At 43.7% G+C, this 27,933-nt stretch overlaps 2 protein-coding genes and 1 non-coding gene across 3 annotated transcripts in view; 1 reads left to right on the top strand and 2 right to left on the bottom strand.

The window, feature by feature from the left end:
- Nucleotides 1-1,882, top strand: part of Ctr9 (CTR9 homolog, Paf1/RNA polymerase II complex component) — a 30,737-nt gene extending 28,855 nt beyond the window's left edge. Inside the window, 1 exon segment of the mRNA XM_032892899.1 lies at nucleotides 879-1,882. Within this exon segment, the coding sequence (XP_032748790.1) occupies nucleotides 879-1,305 (427 nt within the window). The 3' untranslated portion in view covers nucleotides 1,306-1,882.
- Nucleotides 1,883-15,598: 13,716 nt separating this feature from the next.
- Nucleotides 15,599-26,986, bottom strand: Eif4g2 (eukaryotic translation initiation factor 4 gamma 2). The gene is given in 23 exon segments (XM_032895068.1): nucleotides 15,599-17,630; nucleotides 18,722-18,843; nucleotides 18,940-19,151; nucleotides 19,241-19,445; nucleotides 19,562-19,820; nucleotides 19,913-20,128; nucleotides 20,217-20,321; nucleotides 20,470-20,595; nucleotides 21,185-21,298; nucleotides 21,595-21,755; nucleotides 21,837-21,860; nucleotides 21,863-21,971; nucleotides 22,122-22,220; nucleotides 22,305-22,388; nucleotides 22,556-22,666; nucleotides 22,989-23,140; nucleotides 23,280-23,346; nucleotides 23,434-23,565; nucleotides 24,059-24,161; nucleotides 24,967-25,107; nucleotides 25,700-25,765; nucleotides 26,180-26,306; nucleotides 26,752-26,986. Coding segments are annotated over 23 exon segments (3,036 nt in total). The 3' UTR covers nucleotides 15,599-17,564.
- On the bottom strand, nucleotides 20,946-21,133 carry LOC116895100. The gene has a single exon (XR_004387261.1). It is a non-coding gene; the product is annotated as a small nucleolar RNA SNORD97 (small nucleolar RNA).
- Nucleotides 26,987-27,933: the final 947 nt, after the last annotated feature.

Below are 27,933 nucleotides of genomic sequence, written 5' to 3'. Positions count from 1 at the left end.
CAGTTAATCTTTGTCCCAGTCACCATGACACTGGGCACTGGGCCAAGTGGAATGAAATGACCCACTGATTCTGAATGGATCCGCATAGCACATGTCACCATCATCATCCCTTTGGTCACATCCCCATGTTCTCGTGACCTGTGCTAAGTAATGCATGTGGTGTGTAAGGATGCTTTCCCTTCTCCCTCACCTTTCCCAGTCTGAGTCCTGTTGGAATGTGTCATGGAAACCGAAACTGCCCAGCACAAGTCTGAGGCAGACCTCTCAGTGGTTAAGGGTGTGGTTCTAGCCTATTGAAGCAGGAGACCAGTACCACCCCACTCCCCAGCTGCTGCCACCTTCCTTTCCCTCACACGTGTCAACAGTCAGTGAAGGAACCTGGGAAGAAAAGTTAGTAAGCTGAAGGCCCCTGACTTCCTGTCTGACACCCTTGTCCTTGGGAAGACTGGAGCCTACACAAGCCTCAGAGAAGACTGAGGTCACTCTTGAGGTGTCCCAGGAAGTGTTCTGCCGTTCCAGTCTTAGAACTTCGGAGTCTCAGCACCTTCAGAGGGCCCACATTTTACATTCGTGCCTAGGATTTGTTAGAAGGTCAACTGAAGACCCCCCCCCACTCTTTGCCCTTTTGAGTTTGAAGTTGAAAAACCCCTGCTAAATAAAGCCTAACATAGTGGGTATGAATCACACTTCTGTTCATGCTCAGACTGGCTGCTGGTCGCCACGTGCTCCCTCGTTGTTCTCAGTTTGCAGTGAAGGGTCCACATTTACAGAATAGCACACAAAACAAGTTCACAGAGGCACTCCTGTGTAGTGCACCAGACCCAGGACAGAAAGTGCTGCTGGTTCTCCTAGTGTCTCACCCACACCTCTCTCCTCAGACATCCCAGGAACAGCAACAGCGACTCTGATGATGACGAGAGGCCCAACAGACGCGCCTCATCGGAGAGCGACTCAGATGACAACCAGAACAAGTCTGGCAGCGAGGCGGGTAGCCCCCGGAGGTCTGGTAGGCAGGAGTCTGATGAGGATTCTGACAGTGACCAGCCGTCCAGAAAGAGAAGGCGCTCCGGCTCTGAGCAGTCGGACAATGAGTCTGCGCAGTCCGGGAGGAGCCCCTCCGGAGGCTCAGAGAATGAGAACGATTCTCGCCCGGTTTCTCCAAGTGCAGAGTCGGACCACGAATCAGAGCAGGGCTCTGACAACGAAGGTTCTGGCCAAGGCTCTGGAAATGAATCGGAACCAGAGGGCTCAAACAATGAGGCCTCAGACCGAGGCTCAGAACATGGATCAGATGATAGCGACTAGGTTTATTTCATCAAAGACTCCTTGGGGTGGGGGGAGCTTTATATATATAAAAGCTGTGATAAAAAACATTTCAGATAGTCGTTTGTGAAATTTTCTTAAGGCGATTTTTTTTTCTACTTGTATATTTACTAACTTCCAAGAGACATTTCCTGTGCTGGAGAGTCCAGTGTCTGACCCTGGAGCAATGAGACTCCTGCGTTGTGGTGCAGCCCCACCTGCCATATGTGAAAACTGCAGTGATAACAGATGCTAAAGCATTCCTGCAAGGCTTGCCCAGGCTAGCCCCATCTCCTCTCCGGTTAGCAGCATGCTGCTATGTACGGTTTTGTTGCAAACTTGTACCAAATGTTGCAGAAGCCGAGATATATGCCTTTGTTCCCTTTTGAGTTGAGACTGAAAGTTTATTTCCAGAGGAAGACATGTCCTGTACTGAACTCTGAAAGGAGGTGTTTATGGTGTGAGGTTGCCACCATGAGAGAGTGGCAAACACTGAGGAGGGTAAGGTGTGGAAAGTGCTTTTCTGATGTTAGAGTGGGAAGACCTTCCCAGCTGCTTAATAAACTCTTTACCAACTGTGCTGGGTACCTGGGTGTCCTTTTCGATTTTTATTTTTTTCTCCTCAATAACATATTAAACAAAAGTTTGGGAAACCTTCCAAACCAAAGGCAGTTTCCTCAAGCCTTTCTAATTCATGGCAGATTTCTGGAGGCTTTTTTTTTTAAATACACAAGAAGGCTATGGATTTCGTTGTTGTTGTTGTTGTTGTTGTGTTTTGTATTTGTTTTGGGGGGGGTTGTTTTGTTTTGGTCTTGAGGCAGGAGGCCATAGTCCTGGAACTCAGTATGCAGATTAGGCTGGCCTTGAACTCACCTTTCCTGAGGTTAAAGGCATGTGCTACACCTAACTGTATTTTTATTTTTAATAAGTAATTATTTTTGTAACCATTATAAGGTCTTTAAAGATTTAATTATTATATGTAAATACATTGTAGCTGTCTTAGACACACCAGAAGAGGGCATCAGATCCCATTACAGATGGTTGGGAGCCACCATGTGGTTGCTGGGAATTGAACTCAGGACCTCTGGAAGAGCAGTCAGTGCTCTTAACCCCTGAGCCATCTCTCCAGATTGCAATCAAGTATTAGTAAATGTACCTTAAGACAGTGAACTGAGGATGCAGAGGTAAAGTGCCCTCTTCCAAAACACTATGAATACAAGTTTGTCCCTGTGGAGTGAAGTGGAATGCAGTGTCTGCTGACTGAGGACACCAAGGAGAAGCAAACCAGGCAAGATTTCCTGAAAGACGCAGGAGACTGCAAGGCACTGGGCAGCTCTGCTTCACGAGGAACTCTGAGGTGCTGCAGGCAGAGGCAAGTCCAGGGACTAGGGTGTCAGTAACTCCTGGAAGCTGGGAAGCCTGAGATTTGGGTTTGCTGAATGGGAGCAGGTCACACAGCTAAGCCTATGGATTGTATATGAGCAGGCAGGATTCTGGTCACTTCTATCTGCACTTTCCAGAACACTAGTACTCAGATCTGTCCCCAAGGGACAAGAACCCATTCCCTCTGCTATAGCCCACCGGAAGGCGGGCTCTGGGAAAGCCAGAGGAAACTCGTAAAGTGTGGTTTGTGGCAAGGTCAGGTTATGTACTCTTGGTTGTTCCATTTAGAGTAAGACTGGCATTCTAGATGTGCCTTGCTCTAGGAGACTCCATTTCATAAACAACTTTTTAAAAGATGTATGTGTGCCTGTGTGTGCACCACATGTATACAGATGCCTTTGGAGGCCAGAAGAGGACGTGGATCCCCTGAAATGGAGTTAGAGGTTGTGAGCTACCTGGTGTGAGCGTGGGAAACTGACTGCCCTCTGGGAAAGCAGCAGACACTCACGAATGCTGAGCCATTCCTCCACGTCTTTCTTTTTAGTATATGTGCTGCTGAAGCGAGCGCACTCCAGTTCTTTATAAACAGTTTTTTACTCCATTTTGAGAGAGAGATGACAGCAGTTTCTGATAGACCTATAAATACCATCTGACAGGCACCGCCCATCCAGCACCCATCAATCCATAGATTGATAAATGACTTACTCCTGAGAACAGAAAGGCTGCTGCCCGGTAAGTGAATAGGGGTGAATTGAGCTGCAGGGGCATATGTAAGTATTCAAATCACATCAGGAGGCAGAGGCAGGTGGCTACATGGCAAAGCCCTGCCTCAAAGCAATCCAGGAGAACCAGGTGCAAGACTATTGGACGCACCGACCAAGGAAAGAGTCCCCATAAGTGACAGTGCATGGTCTCATATCAACCTACTGTCTGATACCCTGATGTGTGGGTTGAAGACTCGGGACTTTGTGCATCCCTGGAGCTTCAGCTAGCCTCAGTCCCCAGCTATTGACAAGGCCTCCTTGGCTGCCACCCGTCCCCGTTTACCCCTCCAGACCTGGACTTGGTCACCTGTTTCCCGCTCCTGTTCCATATCCTGCTTCAGACAGGTTTACTCTTTGACCCAGCAGCTGAACTCTGCAGACCTGATTCCTGCAGCTCCCTCCAGGCACTCTGACTCATCGCCACTGCAGGCTCTCTCTGCTGTAATGCCTTTCCAACTCTGTGCTGTCTCAGTACATATTCGTTCTATAACACATATTTAGGGTGGTTTGAATGGCCACCACAGGCTCATATATTTGAATGGCTAGAACTGTTTGGGAAGGATTAGGGGGCGTTGACATTGTTGAGGGAGGTATGTCACTGGGGGTGGGTTTTGAGTTTTGAAAGCTCACACCATGTGTCTGTGTGTCTCTGTCTCTGTCTCTCTCTTTGTCTGTCTCTCTCTGTCTGTCTCTCTCTCTCTCTCTCTCTCTCTCTCTCTCTCTCTCTCTCTCTCTCTCTCTCTCTCTCTCTCTCTCTCTCTCTCTCCCCCTTCCTTCCCTTCCCTGCCACTCTTGTGCTTGTGGATCAGAAATAAGCTCTCAGCTACTGCTCCAGTACCATGCCTGGAGCTGCCACACTTCCCACCATGAAGGTCATGGACTCGTCCTCTGGAACTGTGAGTCCCCAAATCAAATGCTTGCTTCTATAAACTGCCCGAGTCATAAAGTCTTATCATGGCAATAGAAAAGAAATGAAGACAATATACAGGTATGTAGATACATTCCCTGTGTTGTGTGTGATGTGAACATTAATGATAGTTAGATTGAAGTAAAAGAACCTGTGTTTGCCTCAGCCAGGTTACCAAGTAGACAAATTATATTGCTATCACTTAAAACACTAAACCTTGTGAACTTATTGTCACTCAATAAATTCTGACATTGTGTTCCTATGTGTCTAGCATACTGTAGTGGTGTTTGGTGATTTGTCCTCAGAGGTGCCTCTGAGTAAACTCCCCATCTGGTTTTTGTTGACTCAGACTGTCTCTGTGTTCCCAGACTTCCAGAGCAGCAATGCTCTCAGAACCCCGGCCACACTGCCTGCCTCAGAATCAGAAGACACTGTGAGGTTTCCTCAGGCACAGCTTCCTCCGGTGCCTACAGTCACTACAGGAGTGATCCAGAGTGGGAAAGCCCTCTGGTGAAGGTCTCATGACTGCCTTAACTGGCCCTGCTTGGCTCCTGCTGCCCTCCAGCACTCACAGAAGCCGGTCTCCATTGCCCTAGGGCTGGGATCCTGCTGCATCAGCTCCATTCCCTTCGTGGGGCTAGTGTCATCAGAAGGCTGTGGAGAAGATCCAGGCATGGAGGAGCCCAGACCCTGGGGGTTGGGAATGTAACTCGGTTGGTTTGGTGTCTGTCCTCCATGAAGACCAAGGTTTACCTGGGTTACATGAGACCCTGTAGTCCAGTCTTGGTCCCCAGGGCTCAAAAGCTGTGTGACCTCATGCATGTCCAGCTGCTTCTCGGCCCTTTTGAAACAAACCATTTCTCAAATAGTGGGATCTGAGAAACCTTCACTTGAGTTAACAATCTTTGTTGGTCAGTCAGAATTAGACAAGGCACAACCATAAAACTAGAACTAACCTCTGGGCTGGAAAATACATTTTGTTGTCATTTATGCAAGACAAAAAATTTATTCTAAACCCAAAACATTGACTACCTCCCCAAGTTACTATTGTCAAATGCAGTAAGCAGAGAGCTCTTTCATAACAGCAGAGGGACAGATGCACTGAGCTCTCAGGACGCTTGGGGTGATTCTAACCAGGTTAAGTGGTGAAGATGTAAATGTCCAGAAAAACCATGTGAATGCTCCTATCTCTCGTGCCCAGCTTGTCTGGGCCCATGGGGTGAGTCCAGACGCCCCTTTCAGAGAGTATTCTTTGAAACTTCTTCCTTCTGCCCACTCTCTGTGCCATTCAGTCCTCTGAACAAACCAGCCACCATCTTCCTCAGATGAGCAGTGCCTGTTTGCACTAGTCTGTCACTGTTGGGCCTGTAAACCGTTAGCATGCCTCATAGAGAAAGGCAGTGGAGAGGGTCACCAGACACTGCTCCGTCCAGCCATCTGGAGGCAGTTCTGCCCTGATTGCTCATGGCCTCGGGCTTGGAAGCTGCTAGAGTAAATAGGCTGTGGAAGGCCAGCTGAAGGGGGCACCATGCTATGAGGGACCCCATGCTCCTGCCCTTAGCACCTCCCCCATGCTCTGTAAGTCCAATGAACTGGTTACTTTCCCGAGGTGAACTTTGTCCTTAGGACTGAGGAGGAGTGGGTAGATTTGTTATCCACTCTCCAGGGAATGTCAGTGTTCATTGAGAAAAATATTTGTAATCTAATGCAGTTGAGATCCTTCCAATGTTTTGAAATAATTGAAAATAGTATTTACTATTACAGTTCTAAAATTTCATAGCTATAAATACACTACAGTCTTGCCTATAAATATATTATTTGGCTCCTGATTCTTGATTTTCTTCTATTTTGTAAAAGAAATGTTTCTGGTTAGCATTTTCCATTTTTAAATAATTTTTGGAAAAGACTTCAACTTGGAGGTAAGCAAAAAAACCTTTATCTTTATTATGTATCTCTTTTGTGTGCTTGTGTGTCCTGAGCTGATCCAGCCTCGCTACTGCTGTCTCTCCAGGGACTAATCTGTATTTGGTCATGAAAGCCACAATTAGCTGACTGAACACTGGGTAGGCACGAGGCTTCCAGAGCCAGATTGAACTGACCTTCTCACCCAACTTGTCTTTCAAATATCTTTAAACCAACGAGTCTTTTTCATGGCACACAAAACCTGCTGTAAGAACTCCACAGACTGCTAGGTGATGATGATGCACACCTTTAATCCCAGCACTCGGGAGGCAGGGACAGGCGGGAGCTCTGTGAGTTCAATGCCAGCCTGGTCTACTGAGCGAGCTAGTTCCAGGACAGTCATGGCTACACAAAAAAATCCTTGTCATGTAAAACAACAATGAAAAGAAAATTTAAAAAAAGATTGCCAGGCAAGTGATGAAAATGCTGGATTCTATAGTCCTGTGACAATTGGCAAACCTTTGATGTTTAACAAGAGCTTGGATTGATTATACCTGAGCTACCCTCAGAGTTATGTGAGAGGAAAATGGGGCTCAGTTAGAAGAGTGTCGCCAGGCGTAGTGGCATAGGGTACACTCAAGCTGAGGCAGATCTCTGCCTCTGTCAGTTTTTTTTTTTAAATTTATTCATTTATTATATATAAGTACACTGTAGCTGTCTTCAGACACACCAGAAAAGGGCATCAGATCTCTTTACAGATGGTTGTGAGCCACCATGTAGTTCCTGGGAATTGAACTCAGGACCTCTGGAAGAGTAGTCGGGTACTCTTAACCGCTGAGCCATATCTCCAGGCCTGCTTTTGTCAGTTTAAGGCCAGCCTGGGCTATATATAGTGAGGTCCAGATGAGCCTGGGGAACATTGTGAGACTATCTCAAAACAAAACAAAACAAAACAAAACAAAACAAAACAAAACAAAACAAAACAGTGTTCTGGAACAAAGGCCCAGGGCCGAGTATGTGAGACATAACTCAGAAGTTTCATCTGCCCTGCTCAGAGGTATCCTGTTTTTAAGATCCATTTTATTCTAATCCTGTATATGTGCCTGTGTCTCGGTGAGGGTATGTGGTACACATGAGTCCAAGTGCCTGTAGGGGCCAGAGACATCAGATACCCTGGAGCTGGAGTGCTGGGAACCAAACTCAGGTCCCCCGGGAAAACAACGATCACTCTTAATCACTGAGCCACGTTCTCAGTCCCTGTACTCCCTTCAGAAAAGGTTTTGCATCATTTATTTGTGGGGAAGGAGGGGTAATGTGTATGCCATAGTTCACATGTGGAGAACAGAGGAAAACCTGTGGAAACTGGTTCTCTCCATCCACCATGTGGGGCCTGGGAATTGAATTCCCACCACCAGGCTTAATGGTAGATGTCCTGCCCCACCTCCTCTCTCTCTCTCTCTCTCTCTCTCTCTCTCTCTCTCTCTCTCTCTCTCTCTCTCTCTCTCTCCACATGTACAGGTCAGAGGACAACTTGGAGGAGTTGGTTCTCTGCCTCCAGCCTTTGAGTCCCTAACCTGAGACTTGGGTCATCTTGGTGACAAGCACCTTTATTATTTCACCTACCCTCCCACAGCAGACTTCTGTGATCAGGATATAAACTTAAACTGACTCTCTTGGGCTGGTGCAGGGTTATAACTTAGACATTGGCCATTGTCATTTGACACTGAAGACACTGTTAGTATGTGGGGCTCTCTGGTATGACCCTATAGATCCTTACACTGCTAGTGGAAATGATCTTTGTTAAGTCCCCTGCAGACAGAGAATTCAAAAACAGAGAGGTGCATGCACCCCTGTAAGAAAGAGCATTCATGTCATGTCAAAGCCACCTATAACTCAGACCCATGGCGGGGGTGGGGGTCAGGGGGATTGTCAGGCCTTCCCTGGGTCAGGTTCAGAATGATGGCCAGGCCTTCCTCTGGACCAGGTATGGGTATTAACAGAAGGAAGAGCTTTCAGTGAGAACAGTCAGTGCAAAAAGTACCAACTGCAGTCTCCCCATCCTGGAGGACCTCGCTCACACTTTGTGCGATGAGTTATTCTGAAAATACCTTACATCTAAAACACTGAAACTTTTGCTGGACCCCACAGCCAGGGTTAATAATGTAACCTGAGGTCACATAAGACTGACATCCTCAGTGTACTCAGCCTGTTTGTTTAGCCTGCCTTTAAGAGACCGATGTAGGGGTTGGGAATTTAGCTTAGTGGTAGAGTGCTTGCCTAGCAAGTGAAAGGCCCTGGGTTCGGCCCCCAGCTCCAAAAAAAAAAAAAAAAAAAGAGACTGATGTAACAACTACCCTTACTTGTTTTGGATTTTCCATGTAATCAGTTTTTACATAGAAACTAATGATGAGCTGCAGTCTTCAGTTTGTACCTTCCAAGCCCCTGACCAGACAGTGATACATGTGTCTTTGTTATGATAATCATTTGTTGTAAATAGGCTGGTCTTATAAAATGAATAGTCACCATAAATGCTAAATGCAGCGTGATATGCTAGTGTTGGCTTGTGCATTGTCTGGGTCAGTGGGCGGGTCAGTTGGAGTCAGTGACTTAGTTCCCTGTAAAATTATTAAGGATTTCTATAAAGTATACTCATTACTTCCCCATACGATGCTGTGTATTTCAATTTTAAAAGAGAGCAAAGCCCTTTGTTAGGGACAGACACATTCAGGCACACAGACTAGGATAGGCAGATTCAAAAGACAGAATTTAAGCAGGCACATATTCAGATTAATACAACAGACAGGAATGATGGGGAGACAAAAACAGAGAATTCAATCTGGGGTCACTCTTGATTGCATGACACCAAGTCCAAGTGTCTCAATGCAGCGACAATCAATGCATCTCTGATGACTCTTGAGTTTGTTATCAATGTCTTCAAACTGATGACACTCCACCTTGAGACTCACTGCACCCTGGGACTGCTCCCCTACGGAGATGCCCTAGTGAGACAGCTTCTCTCCTCACTGCACTGAGTATGCAGGCTTCTGGCTCACCTCCGTCTGAGCACAGGGCCCACCTGATCTCAGCTGTTACTTGAGTCTGTTTTCCGTAAGCAGCCATTGTTCCCAGTCAGGTTTCCAGGCCCCAGTCACAGTAAGGAACAGACCTAATGTCTTTTATATCTGTTTCCCAATGTCTCCCAGTCATTAAGACTTAGCCAAAAAGTGTTCATTTATTTTTGTTGTTGCTGCTGTTCTTTACGTTTCTTGACAGAAATGGTGGTCAATCCGAGCCACCCAGGATTATGAGCAGAAGGCAGAGGGATCAAGTTTGGCGAGACTCAGTCTCACACAGCACAAACACATTTATCTAAAGATGGGATCTCTGGACAGGAACTTGACTCTTGGCTCTTGTATTGACGTCTTTGTAGTACCTTCATCCTCTCTCTCCCACTGTGAACTCTTTAAGCAGCCATGTTGGCACATGAACTGTAAAACAGCAGCCATGAGGCATGAGGCAACACTGTGAAGGTCTTCTCTCTGCTCAAACGGTTTGAGGGCCAGAAAGATGATTAGTAGGTAAACGTGCCTACCAACAAGCCTGCCCCTCACCCCAGGACTCAAGTGGAAAGATAGAGCCCCCAAGTTATCATCTGGTTTCCACATACATACCATGGCTTGCATGGGCCCATACACATATGCACATGCATGCACACTTAACATGTAATTAACATAACACTTTTATTAACTCAAATTTATAAGCCTTTGGGGGAGGTATGTGGGATAGTTCGGTTACTAATATCTTGTTGTGTTAAATGCACATTTTTTTATAAATTTTTTTAAGATTTTATTTATTGTATATGAGTACACTGTAGCTGTCTTCAGACACACCAGAAGAGGGCATCAGATCTCATTACAGATGGTTGTGAGCCACCATGTGGTTGCTGGGATTTGAACTCAGGACCTTAGGAAGAGCAGTCGGTGCTCTTAACCACTGAGTCATCTCTCCAGCCCCTAAAATGCACATTTAAAAGCATATATTATACTAATATATGTCAATAACTGATGCCTTCTGTCCACATTTCATAAAATAAATTCATCTTTGGCCAGAGAGCAGCTTGCCCGCATGGTTTTTGAGAGAATATCACCATTGTGTTGCTTAAAGTCCAGGCCTTGGGGATCTTGGTCCCTGAACATCTATAAACATTATACTGAGCTCTAGGCCTCACATTAGGATGGTCTGCCTTCCCATTTACCCAGTAGGTGGGCACTATCTTCATTCAATGTACTGCTTTTAAAAGTACTTGGAGCTGGAGCGGTGGCTCAGTGGGTAAGAGCTCATTCAGCTTGGACCCAAGTTCAGTTCCCAGCACCCAGGCTGGGCAGCTCGATCTCTTGTAATTCCAACTCCAGGGAGATCTGATAATTCTTGCCTCCATGGGCACATTTACCCATGTGCACAATCCCAGATATATACTTCAGACTTAGTAATAAAAATAGCCAGGCAGTGGTGATGTGCACGCCTTTAATGTCAGCACTCAAGAGGCAGAGGCAGGTGACCTCTGAGTTCGAGGCCAGCCTGCTCTACAGAGTGAGATCCAGGACAGCAAAGGCTGCACAGAGAAACCCTGTCTCGAAAAAACAAAGCCAACAACAGCAACAAAAGAACTATGTCATGGGCTGGAGAGATGGCTCAGTGGTAAAGAGGATGTGAATTTTATTCTTGGCACCACCAACAGCTCATAGCCATGTGTAACTTCAGGCCCCCATAAGCAGTGAAAGCAAATGGTGCACATAAATTCACACACACAGACACACAATTAAGTGAATACACAGGTATTTTAAAATACTCCCTTAAAATGCCTGTTTTGGCTTCTGATGACTCTTGAGATTGTACAGTCAAGACCCCAGAACAGTGCTTAAAAGTCTTTCAACTTCTTTAAAAACCAACTCTTTCAAGGGCCTTTGTGAACATCACAGACCAGCAGTGGTTGGAACAATTTCAGAAGAATGTGTCATTCCCAAACAGAACACTGTTGTCCAAAACAAGTAACTGAAGGGCCTTGTGTGGCTGGAAAGAAACAGGGAGAGCTGGATTTTCATTCTTTTCTGAAGAGTGATTTGGAGATTAAAAATTGCAAGGCTGGGGTTGGGGATTGCAGCTCACAGTAAGTCTTGTCTAGTATGGAGAGGCCCAAAGTTTCCTTTCCAGCATTGGAGACAAACAAATATCAAATAGCCAGCAGAGGTGGCTGAATCTGGGCTTCCCCTAATGTATTTGGAAATAAACTACATTATCTTTTGAGACAGAGGTTTCTCTGTTTAGGAACTCGCTCTGTAGAGTTCTTTTTTAAAGATATGTATATATTTATTTTATACAGCTGTCTTCAGATACACCAGATCTCGTTACAGATGGTTGTGAACCACCATGTAGTTGCTGGGAATTGAACTCAGGACCTCTGGAAGAGCAGTCGGTGCTCTCAACTGCTGAGCCATCTCTCCAGCCTTTTTTTTTCCCCCAAGCTGGTCTTAACTCAGAGATCTGTCTGCCTCTGCCTCCTGAGTGCGGGGTTTAAAGGCCTGTGCTGCCACCGCCTGGGATAAGTTCCAAATTTATCTGCTGCCTTAGGAGAAAATATGGGCATTAGAGTCATTCAAATTCTTAGTTCAGGCTCTTGACGGACATGACTTTTAAACAGCTGTGCGTCCTACTTTCCAAATTGGAATAATGTCTCCATCTCAGGGCTCGAAACATTCCTTTTCCTGACTAATTTTTTGAAGAGCTGTTTGTGGTCAACTCCTGAGGTGCATACAGCAGATTTTTATTTCTTAGCATGCCATTAATTTATATGTTTTAAATCAGACATATTGGCAGTCTCCTCCCCACCCCACCCCACCCCACCCCACCCCACCGTGCTGCCATTTGCCTTTTATGATTTAAGGATTTTCACTCAGGCCTTCTTGAAGGACAATTTTATAAATTTATATAAACTTTAAGCTTCTCAAAATCCTAAGCTCAAAAGGTCACTCCCCTCCAAATTATAGAAATTGTTAGTAAAATTACCTTATTTTCTTCTTTTTAATTACTAATTTTTCATGGCTAAAATGGATGACTCCTATGAATGTCTTCGGGGAATCTGCGACTAGAGCAGCAAAGCATCGTTCATTTGCTCATGTCATTACTCTTGGTTTGCCTACGCCAGTGTTTCCCAACTGTGGGTCAGGACCTCTTTGGCACCTCTATCTCCAAAAAGATTTGCATTATGATTCCTAACAGTAGTAAAATTACCTTTATGAAGTAGCAATAAAAATTTTAGGGTAGGAAGTCATCACGTGAGGAACTAACTGCATTAAGGGTCCCAGCATTACCACTGGTTTCTGCTCTTAAACTCTGCATTCAATTGAGTGGAGCGGCTTTGGAGTTCTAGGGAGCTGGGAGGGAGTGAGCGAACTAGGAGGCATGGTCCTTGAGGGGGTTCTTGACGGTGCTGGTGCTGGGCAGGAGCAGGGGTGTAGGCTGCCAGCACTACAGTAATCCGCTGTCTTCAAAGCAATGTTTTTGTCTAGAGGCGGAAGAAGCACTTTTCTTCTAGTGTTGTCTGCAATCTTGGGCGCCTCTACATGATATTCCTCCCATCTCTGCCTGTCATCGAGTGACACTGTCATCACAGGACCACAGGTCATGCTCAGGACTTCTGATTTTGGTCACACTGGCAAAGACTTTTTCCCCAAGTGAGTCCACATCTGGCCTTTTGAGTTGGAGATAGAATTCCGCTCACAGGGGCATTTGGAGGCTGAGTTTGCAGTACTTCCGGGTCTCGGGGTCCAACCCTGTGGTGACTACAGCTCCAGTCACACAAGTCCAGGGTAAAGTTACTTTCTTACTTTCCTGTTGCCATGAAAAAAATATGACCATACATGCCGATTTTCAAGAGTTTGGCTTATGGTTACAGGAGTCCATCTGGTGAGGAAGGAATGACAATGGCCAGAGCAGGGAGCTGGCTGATGAAATTTCTGCTGCACATAATAAACAGTGGGTGAGGCTATAACCCTTTCAATCTAGCCCCCAGGGACAGAATTTCTTCCAGCAAGGATCCACTTCAAGATTTCCTAAGCTCTCCAAATAGAACAATCCACTGGGGGACCAAGTGTACAGACACATGTACATGTACAGGGACAGTCCTGACTGTTAATGAGACCATATTAGTTAACAAGCCATTTATGGAGGGAAGCGTTTATTTTGGGATATAGTTGGAGAGCATATAGCCCATGATGGTAAGGAAGGCATAGTGGCAGCAATATGAGGTCCCTGATCACACTGTACTCAATCAGGAAGTAGAGAGAGACCAGTGCTAGAAACCTCAGTGGTTAAGAGCACTGACTGTTCTTCCAGAGGTCCTGAGTTCAATTTCCAACAACTACATGGTGGCTCACAACCATAACAACAATGGGATCTGATGCCTCCTCTGGTGTATCTCAAGACAGTGACAGTGTATTCATATACATAAAGAAATCTTTTTAAAAAATCCCAATAAACTAGGCCTGGATAAAATTTTGTCAGTCATTCAGGCTCTCTCTGGGGTGGAGATATCTGTTCATATCATTTTCATCACAATAACCAGTATATAGTCACATGTGATAGGATGAGGTACAGAAAAGGGGGGAAAAAGGGGGGGCTAGTAGCATGGCACTCACTGCTCAAAGCCAGATGATCTGAACTGAATCCAGAGATCCAGCCTTAAAAGCCAACCGTTGCGGCTTTTGTCTGTAATTCCAGCACTCCTAGAATGAGATGGAAGGTAGAGGCAGGAGAATCAGACAGAAAATCACATACTGCTGTGCTGTAGAACATGAGAGATCCTTCCTCATAAATACCATGGAAGAGAATGGACTTCTGAAAAAGTCCTAACACCCTACCCTCCATATACACCTTACACACCAAATCTTAAAAAAGGGCTCATCCTACAGGCACAAAGCTTCTCTGGATGTGATGGTTAACCTTCCTTGCCAACTTGATTAACTTTGTAATCACATAACTAAATCTATGGGTTTTTCCAGGAAGTTCCAACTGAAGAATACCCACTTGAATATGGAGGCATCATCCTTGAGCTGGGGGTGGGGAGTGGGGGTCTCAGACTGAACATAGGGGAAGTGAACAGTAACTCGAATCAGAACGCATGATTCATTGAGGGCGCCACTTTCAGAGCCTCCAGGTGTGGGAACTATGTACAGTTCTTGGACAAGGTATATAACTTACTCAAGTTTCAGTTTCCACAGCAGTAAATTAAAGCACAGTACCTGGGAAGACTAGATGGGAATAAATCAGTATGTCTACTCTGATCTGACATATTAAATGCTCAGTGAGTGTTGGCTATGTTGACTAGAATAAATTTCACAAGCTACTAGGTCGTTTTGATTCAACCACTCTCCAGCTTTAGGCCACCTTTCTCTGCTCAACCACCCAGACCTTGAGATTGTTTAACATCCTCAGGGCCTGTGGTTTTGCTTCTTTCTTTTTGAAGGTTCTTCCTACAGGTTGTTTCCCTGTTATTTCCCCAAAACATGGTATCAACACCCTGCTCTAAGTAGTACTCACATGGCTCTCTTCCCTTCCTTATCCTCAGAGTAATTTTTTTGCTATCTCTAAACGTTCCTGTTAACCAGAATGTGTTCCAGATGTTTGTTTCAGCTGCCATTAAGGTATCACTACTTCTGAGCCATATCAGTTGAGTTGGTGGAGCAAAATTCTCCTGGTGTCCACCAAGTCTTTTTGGATGCAGGACAAAGATCCTTATTATCTTGTCTACCAATGTCCGTCCCCTCCTGGGATCTGGTAGAGGGCTCTAAGAACATTTTTGGAGGGTAGTTGATTTTTTTATCCTGTTTTTCTGACCCAGTTCCAAGTGATAAGAGGGTGAGAACCCATGTGACTCTAAGTTCAGTTATTGCTATTCTGCTCCACTGTCTTCCTGGACCAGGACTCTTTTCTTGTCAGGTTGTCTCTGACACTAAGACAAGGTGGGGGAAGAGCTTTGTAAATGTCTCCTGGTTTACCTTAACATTGAGAGGTATAGTTGATCCACAACATCCACCTCAAGGATTTGGAGGATACTCATTTTGGAGGTATGTGAAAGGACTCTTGTCACATGAACAGTCCAGTCATAGTGCCTGCTTTCAAAGTACTCACTTTTCAACGTGCATATAAATCATATGGTAATTATTTAATATAGTATATACCACACAAAATAATATAACCACCACACTGTGAAGATCAAATAATGGGTTGGAGGCATTGTGCAATGCTAGGATCAAGTGGTGTAACAAAAGAAGAAAAACCCAGGTCACTATCCAAGCATTTATTCATTACTAGTTTTTCTAGTGAGTGGGGTATACACAGATCATTTCAGTTAGTTCTGTTAGCCCTAACTCAGTTATCATGCAGTCAATCAAGCTTCAGATTCAAAGACAATCTTTTATCCAGAACAATTTGGATCCTAAACCTAATTGAATTGCTCTTAAATTTCTAATTATTGCAACTCTCTAAGATTGAAGCTCACAAAACTTAAATTCACTGTCCCGCTGAGCAATGACTGGGGAGAGATCACATTATCCCCTCAGAGCTCTGCTTTCACCAAGGGGTGAGTGCAGTGGACCGCAGGCCGGGCTGAGGTGTGGGACAGGCCTCTTCGGCTGTCCACTTCAACTCTTCCCAGTTCCTCTACTCTACTGCAAATCTTGATGACATGAGTCACCGAGGCAGACCATGGTTCTGCTAGGAGGCAGCAAGGGCTTATCTGTTACTACTCTGCCTACAGTAGGCTCTGGTCACCAAGTAGGAGCTGGTGACACCTGAGAACAGATATTGGACAGGGGACACAGGACTTGACCACCCAGTCTGTTATTTCTCTGGATTCCATGCCAAAGTACATTTTTTTTCTTTTGCATCAGTTTGACTGATACAAACTGCTCACTGTGCCAGCAGAGCAAGGCTAGCTCTTTGACATTTACACCACATCTGAAGGTTAAAGGGTAAGGGGACAACTGACTATTCCAGGTTAAGTAAGTGAATTTGCAAGGGCAAGAAAAAAAATGAAAAGCAGTGAGAGGGAGCCAATCTTAGTCTGCTGGGTTCTAAAGCATGCACAGTTTTATTTTTCAGTTTCTTGTGCTGGTTGTTTTGTTGTGAAGAATAAATGGAGAATAAGGGCTAAGCAGGTACCTCAGTAAAGAGGTTGGTGAATGAGGCAAGCTTATTTCTTAGGTGCTTAGAAAGCAGAGCCAAAGAGTTGACACGAGGTCTGTGATGGTAAAGGTCAGATTAAGTTGACAGTTTGCATTAGAATGAGACTGATGAGGAACAGTCCCAAGGTAAAAAAAACTTAAATGTTCCAATTAAGGGATGTTTCTTTACAGGCCCAATCACTACTGATTAAGACTATGAAATTAAAAATTTCCCAAGTTCTTAACTGAGATAAATCCATACTTCAAAACAAAGTGAACAATTCTCCAGAACTTTGCAGATACTATTTGAAGTCATGTACAACTACATCAAGTATCACAATGTTTATTGATAGATACAAGTATATAAAATCAGGGCATGAACATGACTTGATAAATTAAGTAGACTTAATTTCAATACTATAATAAGAGGGACCAATTCAAATTCTCACCATTTGTTTCACACCCACAAAAACCACTTCAAGGGCATTAATGATCTCTCAAACTGATCAGTTTTGTGCAAGTAAACCATGTTTCTTTTAAAAAGACTTGTGCACTTGCCCAGGCTCAAGGATATTAAAATCTAGCACATAAAGCCCATTACTAGAGGTAGAAATACAGGCAATATACTATTACGGCAACAACCATCAATTACAGTTAAGAATTTTTCTGTAACAACCAAATGGATAATCAAATATTGCAACAACTCAAGTATTACTGAGCAAAGTGCATCTCTACAGTATTCAGTGTTGCTATTCAGTTTTCTAACTTAAAACAGCCTATGGTAACTGGCAGCAAAGAAGGTCCTTGCAATAGACTGCCTCTGCTTGAGAACTTAGGATGTAATTATTGCATGCTGCTAATATTCTATCTAAACATTAAGGATACTCCTAAAGTATTTGATGGTAGACTATGATTAAGACATCACACTACAAAAACCTTATGCAGAAGGAAACCTTACTGACGTGCTTCTGCTTTAAATATTGTGAAAAACGTTACAGCGGAATGAATTTTCGCAGTGGTTAGGTCAAATGCAGTTACATCATAGCAACAGTATGTTTTGCACAATTTAAGGCTTTGGCTGGTTCTTTAGTCAGCTTCTTCCTCTGATTCTTCTTCTTCAGCAGTTTCTAGCCAGGTTAGCCACTGATTCACCTGTAAATTAAATCGATCATTTAGTAAAGCTACAGTATAAAAAATTTAAGTTTTGGTTCACATACCAAAAGTGGATTCTGGTATCAGAACTTTGGTCTTTATCTACTGAGTCTTTTCCATAGTCTTCTAAAAAGACTGTACAAGTGTTTTGCCAGTATGCTACGCCTGCATACCGTGTGTGCAGGGCCCACAGTAGCTAAAAAAAAAACGGCACTAGACCTTTGGAATTGCTGAGATGTCGCTCCAGTTGCCTACCAGACAAGATCTCACAGTCCAGGTGGTTCCTTCAATTCATCATGTAACTGAGAACAGTTCTGAACCTAGTCCCTGTCCGTCTAACCTCAAAGTGCTAGACAGACTTCAAGGCATGCACCACATCTACCTTCAATTAACTAGTCTTACACTTCAGCTTGACCATTCTTGCAATGACACTTCAGGAACACTGTAGTCTTCCTTACCTAGTCCAAGACAGCAACTCTACCAAACCAAATTATATCAGCATATCCATATATATATATATGGAAAGAGGGCATACCAAGATGCACACCAGAATTACTTGTCAGATTCTCAATAGTAGAGTAGGGATTAATCCTTAAGGATGATCCTCACAAAGTAGTCTATAATAAACCTTAGAAACTATAAACCAGGGCTTCCTTAAATCTGCAGCCTAGAAAAACTAGTAGAGAACTATCTGAATTGTGCTAAGAACCTTTAGTACTAGATTGGGATCTTACTATTAAACTCATTATCTATATACATTATGGAATACTCTGATGTCAAGTTCCACTCTCAGGGCTCTTAATTCCACTGATAACAGAAAACCAGCCTAAGGTTTAATTAATCCCTTAATCATACAAACAGCTTTACCCACCAAAATTGTCACCTAATTTAACACTTTTATATCCCACTATATGATTTCACCCTATAACTATCTCATTTTGCTGACAGTCTACTTTAACTGTAGCTTGTAACAATGTTGACAGTACTTTTAGACACATTCAAGTTATAAAGAGGGTCATTTAAAAAATACTAACAAAGAAAAACACAAACCAAGCCAAATCGACAGCAAAAAATCTTAACTAAGCACTTACCTGGAACAAAGCCTTGCCTTTTCCCGGAAACTCTTGAGTTATGTCTTCCTTCCAAGCTAAGAAAGCTTCCTCTTCAATAATTTCCATGTCATAGAAATGAACAAAAAATCGAAGTAACATGCCTAAAAAACCCCAAAAACAAAAGCATGTGATTCATTATTCAACGTGTTACTTAGACTGCCCCTCAATCCCTGACTCCTGAACACTAATCGCCTTACCTTTTGGGAAGCTGCTGTTGTAACAGTGCACCTGCAAAGCATACAGGGCACTGACCTGTAGATCCACATGATCATGAAGAAACTTCTGCATCACTGGCTTAAAAGAGAGCAGCAGCTGCTTTTCCTGCTCTAACTGTTCTTTGGAAGGAGCAGAGGAAGAATCTGTTTCATCGCTGGGTGGGCTAACTTCACTAGAAATGTACTGTAAGAAGCTGAAAAGCAAGTCTTGTCAGAAACACAACAGCTATCTAGCTCAAAACATTATTAGACTTCTTTCTGCCAAATGAACTACTCATCTTACCTGGTCATTAAGATGTTCACAAATCCTTTATCTACATGAAGTTTGGGAGAGATGTTATCTTTAATCCATTTATATATAGTTTGAGGGGATGGATCCAGCTTAATTTGCTTCAATAGTTCCTTCTCCAATTTAAGGAGTGGGAATAAGAAACTCAGTCCCTTTCCTTCCAAAATCTCCAACATTCGATCCTTATTCTGATCAATTTCTGCAAACACAAAAGCGATTTCTCATTCTACCAGGTTAAAAATTTATTTCTTAGGAAACACAAACCCATTCAAGGACCCAAACCTCTACTTAGTGTTAAATCAGTTGGTTTCTTACCTGGCAGCATTTTCTGCATATTGACCTTGCTTTGTTGAAAAAGTTCGGTTAACCATTCTCGGTCTTGTAATTTAGCTAATTGTTGAAGACAAAGTAAGAAGAGAGGGAAGTGGGTGCCACTCTCCAGTGGTTGAGCTAGTTCTGAAATGCTCACCAACTCTGAAATTATAGCACGAGCCGCAAACTGTGCCAAGTAAGATTTCACCAAGGGGATGTCAACCTCCAGTTTGGGGCACTGCTCCAATACATTCAGGAAAGCCTTGTGAAGAATATCCAAAATAATTTTATTAATTTCCAATCTCAACTGGAAAGTAGTTACCTTCCCACACTATCAGTAGAATGTTGTTCTACCTGCATAAAGTTGTCACTTGTGGCTATCCCTTCCTGTTTAAGTAAACTGATCAAAGAGCTTGCTTTTTCTTTAACTTCATCACTTCTATCAAGTGACAGGATGATCACTTTGCTTAACATCTCAGGAAGAAAGTGTTTTGGAGCTCTCATTTCTCTCACACCACTGACAGCGTCGTTGGCATTTCCACTGTTCAGATACTCAGTTACAACAGCTTCCTAAGAACACAATTCCCATTAGCATTTTCTACCCTCAAATGTTTTCCAAGCAGCAGAGATGATTTATGTGAGGGTTTCAAAAACTTACGGTCAGTTTAAGTAGTTCTTCCTTTGATGGTGGTGGCTTTTTGCTAGTCTTGGCAGGCTTTTCCTGGATAAGTGGTGGATTAGTTTTGAGACCAAGTTGAGGTGTCTAAAGATAAGAAACACAACACATGGTTAATCAAGATGGAATGAACCAAAAAGAACAGTATTACCATGAAGCAGAGGGAAGGAAACACGTGAGTCCTCACACACCTACGGGACACTGAGAAGTGTACTATACTTCGGGGGATCCATACCTGTCCCAGAGGTGGTGTTTGAGTGCGTGGTGGCTGTGCACTGGGAGGAATCATAGTTATCTGGGGCTGAAGCTTTGGCACCTGATTTTTATTCATAAGAAACGACTGAGCAGGCCTCAAACTAATCTAAAATTGAAAACAAATCAACATACAACCAAGTTAACAGAGCTAATGAACATAACCATTAATACTTTCAATAACCCACAACTAATTCTATACAAATCTAACTATCATGGCAGATATAATTCTCCAAAAACTAAATTATTTCATTTCACATAATAAATCTAACTTATGGAAAAAATACCTGATTTAAAGAGTAAGATACTGAAATTAAAAAACAAAAAAACCCAAAACTGTTCACAAACCTTGTTTGTACTGTTACAAAGTCTCCCAATATCAGCAATGTAGATAAACCCTTTATTCTACTTAATATCTTTACCATTTTCTCATGATAACTAAATAAATAACTTAGAAACTTGCCCTCATATCTCATAATCTTCGCTCATAGGACGCTGGACATCCAGAGAGAGGAAAAGGCAGAGAAAAAGAAGCAGAGAAAATTAAAGTAGAGGAGAAGTTAAAGACAAAGAGTAGAGAAGAGAATAAAAGGAAAAGAATTCCAGCTTCAAGTCCTCTTTCGCGTCTTTTTATAATCATCGGGCAAGAGACTTCTGCACTGACAAACTACTCATAGAAGTAATGTAGGCAAATGTACCTCATCTGCATTAAGCTGTCCTTTCTTAGAAAACCGAGGTGGCATATCCTTCGACTGTCCTTGCAGCTGGGATAAGAGTCCCTGACTCTGGTTATGGTAGAGCTGGCTTAGCCCCTATTTCAGAAAGGGAGAGAGAAAGTCTAGATAAAAATTATGGTAATCAAGTACCAAAGGGATGAGCCAAGCCATTGCTTTGCCCAGAAAAGGTGAAACAGGGAAGAATATCTAACCTATCTGTTGAATAAAGTGATGTGGTTTTTACTACTCTTAAGCACCTTACTCAATTCGAAACAACTGTCAGGTGGAAATATGCTAAGAAAAAAAAGCATCACAACTCAGCTTCATATAAAAACAATAAAGGGCAAAAGATATTAGACCTAAGGCTAACCCTAATACTATCAATGTCTTACCTGGCTTTTCATAAACTTGCCCCCCATCTCTCCAAACTGCGATTGCGTGGGAGGCATGATGTGTCCCCCATGGCCATTGAAGAGCTGATTTGAACGATGACGTCCCATTGTGGGTGAAAATCTATCCTGGATAACTCCTGGACCAGTACCAATTCCACTACCTTAAAATACAGACAATTCTTAGAAATTCACTAGAACATTAACTTTTAGTTTAACCAAAACACTCCTGTCTTTAAAATTACCTGGCATTTGTCCAAACATATCAGTCCCCCAAGTGGGTCCCTATCCATTTTCATCCTTGGCGGCATGAACGGTCCCTCCAGGAAGAAGTCATTCCTCCCTTGAGCCATAGGAGCAGGAATAAACACTCCTAGATCCTTTGAGAAGAAAGTGGGTAAGTACTGACTGTCCTTAATACTAAAATTTAAGGCTACCATTTTCCCAAATTGGATGAAGGACACTACAAAGCAATACCAGTTAACAGAGGGACACTGCTAAGTTAAGACAAGAAATTAAAAATCTCTTACTTTTACTGCATCTTGACGGATTTGATTGATCGTCTTTGGTCCATTGTCAAGAAAAGCCTTGCGAGGAACCCAATGGTGCTCTCGCAACTCTACGGTATCCTGTAGTTGTAAAAAATATAAATTTTATTTTACTATTCCAGAAGAAAAACTCAAAACTTTGAACATTGTTAAAATTCATCTTACCTGCAGTAGGAAACGAATCCTGGCTGGCAATTCCTTACTTAACATTAAGGAACACATTCTGGCAAAGTACTGATCCATTAAGGACTGATAAAAAAAGAGACAAAAAAAATACACAATTAGATATAAGGTAAATGTGTACTACTTAAGATGCTTTGGATTATTATGCTATAAAGGTCAACGACCAGAGCAAATACTACCACCTCACAAGATACATCCCCAAACCCTTTACACTCTTCTCAACAAAAACATACCTTGGCTCGTTCATGGTCTAATCGAGGTCCCACTGTCCTCATTATCTGACAGAGGCACTCCAAATCCTCTCCCATATCTTTGAGTTGGACTCTCTTCTTCTTTTCCAAAAGCTACCAAAAGAATATGTTACAATCTTAAGTTATTCTTGTTTATGTAGTTTTTCCTGCTTCAATTTGGACCGACTCATCTGTAATTCCTAAAGTATGCATGTCAAGACGATGCTTTCCTACTGGTCTGTGTTGAAGAAACTCTCTAAGAATGTTAACACAGGCAATCTGTTCTATCTCTACTTTGTAAAGCATACTGCAAAATTCCCCTAAGTTACCTCTGGTTATCAAAATTTAAGAAACTGCCTGATACTCCCCATATAAGGATGTTCTCTCATTGACTAAATCCCCGCTAAAAGCCACTACTGACTCAAGTCATACTTACTGTTTTGATGCACTTATGAAGGATAGATTCATGAATAAGATCAAGCTTGCCAAGTTCTCCAATGAATTTGATGTTCCCCAACATCTTGATCTTAGCAATGGCTCTCTGTTCCTCCTCCTCAGGGAGGAGGGGATTTTCACGCTTATCATAGACTGAGAAAGGCAAACAAAATCAACACTTAGAACCACTCTTGTAAGTGTTCTGACCTCTATACTTAGGACATGGAATGCAAGTATGCACGTGCGTACACACGCATACAAGTGCTAGTTAATAGCAAATTTAAATTCTTACCATCAACATTTCTGGTTCGGTTTTCAAATTCATCTTGCAATTTGGAAATCAAGAGGCGTCTGAATGTCTATTTAAAAACAAAAAGTATACGCTTTGTAAAAAAAAAATCTTTCAAATTAATTTCAAAACAAAGGAAGCAAAAACTGCCACTCACTGTGCTTTGCTTCTGTCCTGGTTGACCCTCTGCTGCTGGGCCATCAAAGTTTGGTGCATCTTCTGCCAATCGCAGACATAGCTGAGCATACAGTGAGCTATACTTTGGCTCTTCTAGGGCTTTGTCCACAATCTATGTAAGTCATTAAAAATCAAACCACTATGAATTGGAAGCTGAGATAGACTCGTTAATAACATTCATACCTTATATTTTGCAACAATCTCAATTTGGACACCTCAGAAAAAACACTCTTAAACACCCCCCTCCCAGGAAGAAACGAACTATAAATCATAAACCACAGACCAACTCCTGTGGTAGTTATGTAGAAAAAGATGTCAGTGTCAATTATCATAAAATTTACAAAACCACTTTCACTAAAGGAAAACAACAGCTACTTCTAGACAGCATGGTCAACCAAAACAAATAGTTTAACTCTTGAATCTTGATACCATTAAAGATGTTTGTTTTTATTAGCATCATTAATCATATCTATCATGTATGTATATATCTGTCATATCATATCTATATCTAGGAACTATAGCCCATCATTTAATGCAGTAATTCAGTCAAACCTAGGTCTGTTAAATTTCTCACCCCCCTTTTTAAGCTAACATTTTAAACTTACCAGCAGTATGACCCCTTTAAGGATGAGTTTAGACTCTACACCCACATTGAGGAGCTCAAGGCATAGCTTGTCAAACTTTTCAGGAGTAAGCTTATTTAGTATGCTGGAGAGAAAACACAAAGTATGACTTAACAAAGAATTTTTGAGCTAAAAAAAAAAAATATCATTTAAATTGACTTTCCCTTTAATAGCCCCCTAAACAAGAAAATGTTCCCTTTCCCCCCAACTTCTTTTGAGAATTCCATAGTGTATTTTTAAATCATATTCTTTCTGACCCCCAACTCTCTAAGTGTTCTTAAAAAAAAAAAAAAAAAATCATTAAAAACACGAATTTATTCCTGATAAGACTTTGCTTTGGAATGTGGTTGATAAATCAACTGACTCTCCATGTCAAGAAAAAAAAGTCCTCACAGCAGCATGTAATTGTTAGTAGCTTCTTGGCTAGGAGTGGGGCTTTTGTTTGGCTTGAGCTTATGCAAATCGTGTGCATGGTAGTACAGAAAGAAGTGCTCATGTTTCATCCAGAGATGCTGGAATCACTTCTCAGTTACAACATCTGAATGGTATTTGGGCTTTCCTGCTGTTTCACAAGAAACCTCTCTAAAAACTCAAGAGCACTAGGTCTTCATTATATGGAACTGACCATGAGTTAAGATGGTTACATTACCCATGTCACTGAGTTACACACAAGACCAACATGGAAATGCCAGCATAAGCTTGCAGGTCATAAACAAATAACCCTTGCTGTCAAATACTCTTCTGTTTAAGATTCTTTAAAATACTGTTGAGACCAGAGTCCACTACAGTGTAATGGATGCCTAATGAATCCTGCCTGATGGATTTTTCAGCACACACTAGAATACAGCTCACTCACCCCTACCACGATCAGGGCAGACTGTGGCACTTACCCTCTTACTTTCCTGAAGATTGCATCATGTCGTTCTTTTTCATTTGCGGAGTTGTTTGCTGCGGAGTTGTCATCTCGTCTAGTGCTTCGTGCAGGAATCCATTTCTGAGCGTTTTGCCCTGGGGTTTTCCCCAGGAACTCGCTAGTTTAATAAAACACCAATGAAGTGGCTTACAATTAGGAAGAACTTAACACAGCATCCACTCACAACAATTGCCATACCTACCCCAAAACTCCTAACAGAAGGGAGAAAGAGCTACCAACCCAAAACCTTAGACTTCACTTCTTCCCCACAACAAAAACAATCCTACAAATCTTTTCCAAACAGAATCATCCAGATGGTTTCTTAAAACAGACTGGGAAGCCCATTCCCAATTTCTGCTCGAGTAGGTTTGGGGTAGTACCTGAGAACTTCCATTTCTGAATACACACACACACACACTCCCAGGCAATGCCAAAACTGCTGGCCCAGGCACCAAACCTTGAGACTTAATACTAAAATAAAATGTTTAACAAGCAAATTCCACACAGACCACTTCACAAATACCCTATAGTAGGGACAGTAATTTTGGAATACCAGCAAACATAAACCAAGAGGATGAAAAGCAGTTTGAAATTATGAATCCACATCAAGATTACTGATGACTTCCCAAGAATTATCCTGTTAGGCATGGGGAAGTCTTTAATCAAACTGACAGTTTTAAAAGTTAACTGTCTTACAAGTTTTACCATACCTGTTGCCAGCAGTCTTGGGATAGTGCTGAGGTGCACCCCTACTTCCTCCTCCGCCCGAAGAAGCACTATTCAAAAGAAAATTTTTACTGTACCAATTATGCCTCCTTTGAGAGGGACCCTATTTATATTTTAGAAATTGCACAATAAAGTGAACTTTGGCCTAAAAGAAAGTGAACCAGAGGCTAGAGATGGCTCATACGTTGAAAGCCTTTCAGTTCCTAACACCCACATGGCAGTTCACAACTTTTAACTCCTGTCCCAAGGGATCTGATGTACTCTTCTGACAGTGTACATAGAGGTGCAGACATAACATTCAGGCAAAATAACCCACCCCTGCTGTGTACTTCCAGGTAATGTATTTACTCTTTAGAAAACAATTCTAGAAGCACAGTACATTAAGTGGGATTTGGTAATGACTTTTAGGACTGGCCTTTGCAAACACCCCCTTCCCATGTGTCTACCCACACCAAAAACCATACCTGAAACGAGAAGCACCCCCTTCTGCAATCGCACTCTCCACTTTGGCGGCTTGACAACGAAGAATCTTCAAAAGAATAATATTAATGGATGGGGTGGGGAGGGGAGGGGATGGTAGAAATGAAAAGCCTGAAAAGAGAGAAAACACCAAAATTAGGTACTGCCATATAGAGTTATAAACTTTCGATTATAATTTATTTCAGCTTTCAGCACTGCAGCTAATTAAACTTTCACACTGCATTGCAGCCCTCAGAAGACTAAAACAGAACTAAGTCAAAAACCACAAATACACAGTAAAATCTTGTTTAGCCACGTGGATTCCCTTAGTATTCAAGGATGCAAAGAACAGTTTTTGTAGAAAAAGGAAAAAAAATCTGGATACTGCCTAGGAAGCAGCCATATTATGTATGAGGCCTTTAAAATTTAACAGAAACGCTACCAACACTGGTGGTGCTATAGGGAAATGTCTGCTGTACTAATATGGGTGGCCGGGGTGGTGACAGGCCGGTCAGAAGTCTCATTACCCGGTGTTGGGCAGCCTTCTCCTTCGCTCGTCCTTATAACCCCTCTTTACATAGGGCGCGTGTGGAAAGCCGCCGGAAGACCGGGGCCACAACATGGCAGCAGGCACCTCCGCCCCACTCTGCGCGAACAAAAGAGCAGCGAGTTCCTCCCCTAGGCCCTGTCTGGCTCAGCTTCCGACCGGCGACTAGCGAGGGCCCAGGACTGGGCGGGAGGCGCCCCCTCCGGGCTGGCCCTTTGTTCTCCCGCAGGAAGGCCGCCTCCTGCCCACCCGTCGCCTCCACCATAAATCCCCCCGGCTGACAGCGCCTCGGCTGCCATGGCCCACAAAGGGACAGAGATTCGCTCTCCGGTTCGCCTGAGTGGGGCATCCCGCAATAGGGCCCACACACCTCCTCCCCGCCGGGAGGCCGGGCTCCGGACTCGTCCGCCTCGCTGGTCCCGCGCCAACGGCCGGGCCCTGCCGCGGGCCGCGTCCCTCCCGCCCAGGCGCGAGGCCTGCCACGCTCGCACGCTGTTCCCGGATCCCACGTCAGGATCCCGTCTGCGCCCGCCACTAGACCTCACGCCAGCCTAGCTCTTTGGTTGGCACGGGAAGGAGAGCAGAAGCCATAGATTTCTAAGTAGCCCAGAGGCAGAGGAAAGGCCGCCCCGCCCGACTCCGCCTGCGGCCGCCATTTTGTTCCACTCGACAAGAAGCGGCCAGGGGCGGCGGCCATCTTAGAGGGCTCCGCTCGGCGGCGGCGGCGGCGACTCCACTCACCTTCACCGAGAACTCAGCAGCTGCTACCGCAGCTGCCTCCTCTGGATCCGGTCGTCGGGGACGGGGAAGGGAGGGGGAAGGGGAACGGAAAACAAAAAAGGGGGAGGGAAGGGGGAGGAAGGAAACAGGGACAGCTTGAAACCCAGCTCAGAGGAGTAGCTGCTGCAGCCACCACCTGGTACCCGCCGCCACCTCCATAGAGCTCCGGCTCGCTGCTGGCGCTGAGGCGTGTCTGAAGCCGAACTTATCACTCTGCGGCGGCCGACCCACCAGAGCCTCCCCGAGTGGCTCCTTCGCTATCCAATCAGCAGCCGGGCTTCCGTCCGCTACCAATCCGCGCAGGGCGGCGGGGAGGAGCCAGCGGGCAAGCTAGGTTGCGGCGCAGCCCCGCCGCAGTGCGCAAAGCCATATTCGCGAAGGCTCTGGGGCCAAGCCAGTGGCGTAAGGGCGGCGGGCTGGTGAGCTGCGGGA

The sequence above is a fragment of the Rattus rattus genome, chromosome 2 (genome assembly GCF_011064425.1).
Source record: "Rattus rattus isolate New Zealand chromosome 2, Rrattus_CSIRO_v1, whole genome shotgun sequence".
Lineage (NCBI taxonomy): Eukaryota > Metazoa > Chordata > Mammalia > Rodentia > Muridae > Rattus > Rattus rattus.
This window is presented reverse-complemented; position numbering and strand designations above follow the sequence as displayed.